Consider the following 7,377-nt stretch of genomic DNA (forward strand, 5'->3'; position numbering starts at 1 on the left):
GGGGTAGCAGGGGGATGTGGGTTGGGAGTGAGGGGCACTGGCAGAGATATTGGGGGAGCCCAGATCTGGGTTAGAAGGGGGCTGCGGGTCGGAAGTGAAGGGCACTGTCTGGGGGGAGCCCAGGGGTAGCAGGGGGATGTGGGTTGGGAGTGAGGGGCACGTGCAGAGATGTGTTGGGGGGAATCCAGATCTGGAGTAGCGGGGGGGGGCTGCAGGTCGGGAGTGAGGGACACTGACAGAGCTGCATGAGCAACTTTGCCCAGCCCCCGTCCATTCTGCCCAGCTCCGTTGCTCTCATGTGTGCAGGGTTCAGGGACCCCTCCCTGCCCACAGATGCCGGGGGCTCCGCGGGGGCACCTACCCTCCATAGGCCCCGAAGGTGAAGCTCCGCTTCCTGGAGCTCATGCTGGCAGGCACGGGCAGGCCCAGCTGTTGGAGCCAGTGACAGCCTGTCCCGATCCCCGGCTGCTGCAGCTGCAGAGCCAGTTACGCTACCGGCCTCGTCTCGCTGCCTCCCCCGCCCCCTCCCCGCCTGCTCCAGCTTCTGTCCCGCCCAAACTCTGCCCGGCTCCAGCCAGCACAGACAGGGCAGGCCCTGGCTCTGCCAATAGGCAAGTGTCGCCTGGCAACCCAGCCCTGCCTCGCAGGGCCCCTGAAGCAGGGAACCACCTGGAGCAGCTGGCAAGGAGCTGCCCAGGGAGCCATTAACTCCACGTCTCCACTGGGCACCAGGGAGCCCATTAGCTGAGTGGGGCTGGTGCCAGCCATTCACCCACAGGAACCTCATCAGCACCAGCCATCTGTCTGATGGGAACAGAGACCCCAGCCCCCGTCACACCATCACCGATGGGGCCTCGGTGTTGGCCCCAGCCACACCCGCTCCTGGAGGGTCAGCATCATCAGCACAAGGAGCCACAAGCAGGGGGCGCTCTCCTCTAGGCCACAGCTGGTCCCCAACCCAGCACTGCCATGGGGAAGCTGTCACGGAGTCACCGGGCGATGCTCTGGAACTGCTCCCCACAAAGCCAGGCAGGACTTTGGGGAGCCTCCTCTCCCTTGGAGCAGATTGTTCAGGGCAAGAAGCTCACACGTCTTCACCTCCTGGGTCTCTCCTTGGAGCATTCAGCATCCCCTGCCCCGCCGTGCACTTCCACAGCGAGTCCGCCCCAGCGGGGTCCTGGGGAAGCCACAGGGTCCTGCACCCCCACTTCGCAGTCAGATGTGACTTTTAGCCAGCCAGTAACACAGAGGTTTATTAGATGACAGGAACACAGTCTAAAACAGAGCTTGTAGGTACAGAGAACAGGACCCCTCCACCGAGTCCATTCTGGGGCCCAGTGAGCCAGACACCCCCGTCTGCCCTCACTTCCTGTCCCCTGCCAGCTCCCAACTGAAAAACCCCCTCCAGCCCGTCCTTTCTGGCCTTTGTCTCTTTCCTGGGCCAGGAGGTCACCTGATCTCTTTGTCAGGGCCGGCTCCAGGCCACAGCGCGCCAAGCACGTGCTTGGGGCGGCACGCCGAAGGGAGCGCTCTGCCGGTTGCTGGGAGGGCGGCAGGCAGCTCCAGTGGACCTCCCGCAGGCGTTTCTGCGGACGGGCCGCTGGTCCCGTGGCTCCGGTGGACCTCCCGCAGACACGCCTGCGGCAGCTCCACCAGAGCCACGGCACCACCAGACCCCCCGCAGGGAAGCCTGCGGGAGGTCCACTGGAGCCGCGGGATCGGCAAGCGGCAGAGCGCCCCCCGGGGCATGATGCCGTGCTTGGGGTGGCAAAATTGCTAGAGCCGGCCCTGCTCTTTGTTCACCTTTAGCCATCACCTTGCAGGGGGAAGGGCCCTGGCCATTAGCTGCCAGGAGACAGAGTGTCGGTGATTTATACACACTGTCCTTTATCCCACCACCTAGAGACTTAAGAAATGCATAGGGGAAACTGAGGCACCCACACAGTATTCAGAGGAAACATTAAGAACAGTCCCACTTCGTCACAGAAGCTCACAGCAGCATCATAAACCTACACACTGGGCATCACAGCATTGAACTGGAGAGAGGGAGCTGTAAAAATGGGGGTGGTGGGCATGTTTGGGGGGGCTACACAAAATGTGGGAGAGCCTGGGCATGTTTAGGGGGGCTTCATAGACCAGGAGGGGGGCTGGGCATGTTTGGGACCCGCATAGAACACGACGGGGGCTGGGCGTGTTTGGGACCCGCACGGAACAGGAGGGGGGCTGGGCATCTGTGGGACCCACACAGGAGCGGGGTCGGGCGTGTGACAAAGTAAACTCTACCACAGAGGGCAACCCTAAACCCCACCTACAACCCAAGGAAGCCACCAGACACCCTATCCTTCCACCTCAACCAGTCGTCCAGTAACTTACCTCACCCAGTGACCGTTAGCGGAGATGCATAAGTGTAATGAACTGGGACATATAAAGGCAAATGTCCCAAGAACCCCACCTGGGTGCAAGGGCATTACACGAGCGCAGTCACAGCCAAGATCCAGGCCAGAGTGAGCGTGCTCAAATCCCTCGGAGCGAAGGGAAAATTTGGAGAGTGAGCGGAAAGAAGGTTACCGTGTGGAGAGACACGGGGGCACAAGTGTCAGCTATTCCAACCGATCCTCGTTGGATCCCAAACTCATACAACCCAAAGGCCAAAGTGACCATTACCCCTTCATGTCACAAGCTGTAGATTTGCTTACACGTGAACTGCTGTTCCGTACAAAAGCTGGTCAGGAATGTTGGACTTTTGCAGTCTATACAGATTAGGTCCATTCCCTGCTACTGGGGAGACTGGCCCAACCAGTGAAGCGGGCTAAGAGAGTGGGAATGGTTTCACGCTCCAACCGGCAAGCTTCAGACCCATTCCTGTTCCTGGAAGCCATCACGGGAACCCGGATCTGTGTTACCAGACACCAGACAGGCAGTGACCTGGAATCCCCGCCATGGCTGAACAGCCACGGCACCACCAGTCCCAGGCCCGTGAACTGAACAGCAACAGCACCAGCAGTTGCAACCCGCATCTTCAACCTCAACGCCAGAGGGGCCAACAAGCCTGAACTGCAGAAGCAACAGACACCATACCGAAGAGGCTCAGCCAGAGCCTGAAATACCACAGTGCACCAGGGGAGAGCGGTGTCACCGAGCAACGGAACAACCCATCACCTAATCGCTTTCCAGAGGGACCAGCCCAAGTCGCACAGTCTGAGGAAGAATTGGTGTCCTCGGCTTCAAGGAACCAGTTCCAGACTGAGCAGAAGCAGTGACAGCTTCAGAAAGCTTGGGTGGCGGCACGGAGCACCCACCGCCTCTCAGCGCTTCTAACTATCCCGGTTTGTTATAGACCACGACTTTTATACAAGAAATTCTTTCTGTGGACACCAGGAAGAATGAGCCGCACAAGGTGGTGTTCCAACTAAGTACCGGGGAAGCTCTTAAGCTAGCCCATGATCATCCCAGTGGCCATGCTGGGTGACAAAACCAAAGACAGGTTGGGAAGTCTTCCAGCTTGGAGAGGGTGTGCAAAAGTGAACAAGTATGTCGGTGTTGTGAGGTGTGCCAAAGAGTGGGAAAGCCCCAAAGATCTGTCAGGCCCCTCTCAAACCACTCCCATAATTGAGTCCCATTTCACAGTGTGGTGGATATTCTGGGTCCGTTCCCAAGAAGACGCCCAGAGAAGCAGTACATACTGACTTTGTGCGGACTTTCGCTACCCGGATGGCCGAAAGCATAGCTCTAGGCAACACCAAAGGGCTAAAGCGCTGGTGTGCCAGGCCCTAACAGCATTTTTGCCAGAGTAGGTTGGCCCTTCTGATATCCTTACAGATTCAGGATCTACCTGGCAGGACCATAAAAACCTTGTGGGAAAACTCATGGAGTGAATCACTGGTTGCCACCCTTACCCATCAAACATGGCCTGGTCGAAAAAGTTAATGAACTTTGGTGGGCCCATGATTCCATAAATTCCCGTGATGAACACTCCATACTGGGACCTAGTGATGCAGCAGTTGCTCTTTCTACAGGGCTGTACCACATCCCATTTAGGTTTTTCACCCTTTGAACGTGTGTATGGCCACCGAGTTAAGGGTCCATTTACAGTGGTGAAGCAACAATGGGAGGGGTTTACACCCTCTCAGAACTAAATTTGGACTTTGTAAGGCAACCTACAAGCACCTTCCGACATTCTTTAACCTTTGCTAGAGAAACCTAAAGGATACTCAGAAGAGCAAAAAGGCCTGTATGATAACATACAGGGAGATGTTCCTTCAAGAGAGGAGACCAGGTTATGGTCTTGAAGGCGCACAGGCCCTAAGATGAGATCATGGGAAGGGCATCACGGCCGAGACGCCTGGAGCTGTACTACCTCAAGCATGTCCCAGTTCCTCACTAAAACCCAAAGTGTCTGTTAATTCCGCGAAGCCCTTTTATTCCAGGAGACTTACAGGTTTGTCAGATTTACAGGCCAGGAGGAGATGACGCTGAGTGCCTGACGGTGTTAACTACGACTGGGAAAAAGACGGTGGCGTTGGGAAGGGTGAACCTCTCAACCACCCTGGAATGTCTGCACGGCAACAAATCAAGGAGCTGTGCCACTTAGCTTCACCCCATTTTCTCATCCACTCCAGACGGACTGAACAGGCATTACCATATCCATACCACAGGTAAGCTCACCAGTTTGAACGACCCCCTACCAGGGTCTCCTCACGCCCAAGCTGCTATGTAGAACGGGAGATCCAGAACATGCTACAGATGGTATAATTGCTCATCTTACCCAGCTGCAATGGGCATCTCCCAGTGGTTTGGTACCCAACCAGATGGGAAATACGCTCTTTTGCGTGGACTAACCGTAGTAAATGTCGAACTCGCCGACAACTATCCAATTGCCATGCACGTATGAAGTTATTGGAAAGTGGGGACGTGCCAGTTCATCTTACAAATAGACTTAACCAAGGGCTACTGCGTTACGCTAGTTAAACCTGCCAAGGGAGGAGAGGCGGAGGCGTGTCGTCACCCATGCCAGGGATGTATGATTTATTGTACTTCCTTTCCGGCTGCAAAATTGCACCGCACCTTCCAGAGGCTGGTAGATGTCTTGCTAGCAGGACTGGGAAATATGCAGTGCGCTACCCGATGATGTGGCCATTGGTTGGCAGATCCTGGCCCGAAGCGACCTAGACCCCTGAACAAAGGTCTTTGAGCGCATCAGCAGGCGGAACTAACGGTTAAGGCCAAAAGTGTCAAATCGGCCAAAACAGGTAACGTACCTGGGAACCAGTGTCGTATGAACCATAAACCCCCTACAGGGCCAAGTGTGCGTAGTGCGAGAGAGTGGGCCGTCCCAAAGTCAAAGAAAGGTCCAATTCCTTCTTGGAGGCTTTGCCGCGGTACTACAGGCGGTTGACCACACGACACCAAATCGCTGCCCCAGCTGACCGACGGCTGACCAAAAAGACCCAGCCAAATTACGGTTAAAGGACTGGATGAGTGTCAGAAAGCCTTTACCCAACTTAAGGGCGACGCTCACGTCTGACCCTGTGCTAAGGCCCAGACTTTTAACAAAAACCATCTGTAAGCGCGAGCGCGAGGCGATCTGAGCGTGGGGATAGGGCAGTTCTCATCCAGGAAGTCCGGATCACAACTTCCATCTGTTCCGTGTTTTCTCCAGCAAGAATATTCAGAGAAGCCGACTGGTCGGCGGGCAGTGAAGAAGGAGAAGATCTATGCCTTGTTGTACGCCTGAAAAGCTACGCCCATTATGTTTTGGAACGCCGGTGTGCGCGTACAACTACCATGCTGCTCTAAAAGGGCTTCATGGATGCAAGGGAACCAGCAAAAAACTTCTTCGTTGTGAGTTTAGCTCCTCCAAGATTTTAAATTTTTAAAATTCAACGCATTTGCAGGAGCTTCTAACAAAGTACCTGATGCACTCTCCCATGACCAGTTTCCTGAAAATACACTGTTAAAACTGTCCTTAAGATGTAGAAATCTTGTAGTTTACATACTTAGTAGTATATATAAAGGTGCATGTGTTCTATTAATCTGTTAGGTTAAGTTCTAGGGAAGAAATCACCGCCAGTGAGTTTGCCTACTGTCTGTGATTGGGGGCTGTCTAACAAGGTACTAAGGGTTAATGTTTCTTTAACCTGTAAAGGTAACAAAGAGAACCAAAACACCCTGACAAAGACCAATCAGGAACCGGATTTTTGTAAAAGCTTTAAGGAGGAATTCTCTGGTGTGTTAATCTACGGAGGGTTAAGCTCTGCCAAGCACCAGGAATTTTGTGGGGGGAAAGAGAGATAGAATTCAGTTCTGTTTCCGGTATTTGCGTTTGTCTCTTTTGTGGAATAGATGGATATGCTTCTCGTGGTATGTGGATAAAAGAATTGGCATCAATATCCCAGGTAGCCCAGAGAGAACAGTCTGGTGGAGAGGATGAGGAGGGAAGAGAAGTGGAATATTTCCCTTGCGGTAAGACTGCAGGCTTCTGTGTCTTGGGGTCCTCCAGGGAAAGTTTGGGACCAGAGCAAGGCCACGGTGCTGTAATTCCTGCCTCTGGTGGCACGAATAAGATCCAGCTGGGTAAATTAGCTTGGAGGTTCTGCTAAGCACCAGATTTGGACCACTAAAGTCCAGATTTGGAGGAGAAAGACTTACGATAGGTCCCAAACACGCCCGGCCCCGCTCCTTTGTTCGTGCGGCCCAAACACGGCACCCCCCTCCTGTTCTGTGCGGGTCCCACACACGCCCGTCCCCCCTCCTGTATGTGCGGGTTTCCACGCACGCCCTGGCCCCCTCTGCATTCTGTGCGGTCCCACACACGCCCGCGGCCCCGCTCCTTTCGTGCGGGTCCCAACCACACCCGGCCCGCTCCTGTTCTGTGCCGCGGTCCCACACATCCTGGCCCGCTCCTGTCTGTGCGGTTTCCCAGACACGCCCAGCTCCGCTCCTGTTCTGGTGCGGCCCAACCGCCCGCCCCCCTCCTTTCTGTGCGGGGTCCCCACACGCCCGGCCCCGCTCGTTCTGTGCCCAAACACGCCCGGCCCGCTCCTGTCTATGTCGGGTCCAAACGCCCGGCCCCCTCCTGTTCTGTGCGGGTCCAGACACGCCGGCCCCCTCCTGTTCGTTGCGGTCCAGCAGGCCCGGCCCCCTCCTGTCTCTTCGGGTCCGACACGCCCGGCCCGCTCCTGTTCTGTGCGGTCCTCACACCCCGATGCTCCTGGTCTGGTCGTACCATGTTCCTGCGCCACGGCCTCCGCTCCTTTCTGTGCGGGTCCTCCACGCCGCCGCCGCTCTCTGTTTGTGCGCGGTCCCACACACGCCGGCCCGGTCCGTTCTTGTGCGGGATCCCAGCACACGCCAGGCCCGTCCTGTTCTGTGCGTGGT

At 55.9% G+C, this 7,377-nt stretch overlaps 1 protein-coding gene across 1 annotated transcript in view; it reads right to left on the minus strand.

The window, feature by feature from the left end:
• Window positions 1–445, minus strand: part of RAP1GAP (RAP1 GTPase activating protein) — a 162,630-nt gene extending 162,185 nt beyond the window's left edge. Inside the window, exon 1 of the mRNA XM_075060307.1 lies at window positions 362–445. Within this exon, the coding sequence (XP_074916408.1) occupies window positions 362–405 (44 nt within the window). The 5' untranslated portion in view covers window positions 406–445. The remainder of the gene's footprint in view (window positions 1–361) is intronic.
• Window positions 446–7,377: the final 6,932 nt, after the last annotated feature.

The sequence above is a fragment of the Chelonoidis abingdonii genome, chromosome 23 (assembly GCF_003597395.2).
Source record: "Chelonoidis abingdonii isolate Lonesome George chromosome 23, CheloAbing_2.0, whole genome shotgun sequence".
Classification (NCBI taxonomy): Eukaryota; Metazoa; Chordata; order Testudines; family Testudinidae; genus Chelonoidis; species Chelonoidis abingdonii.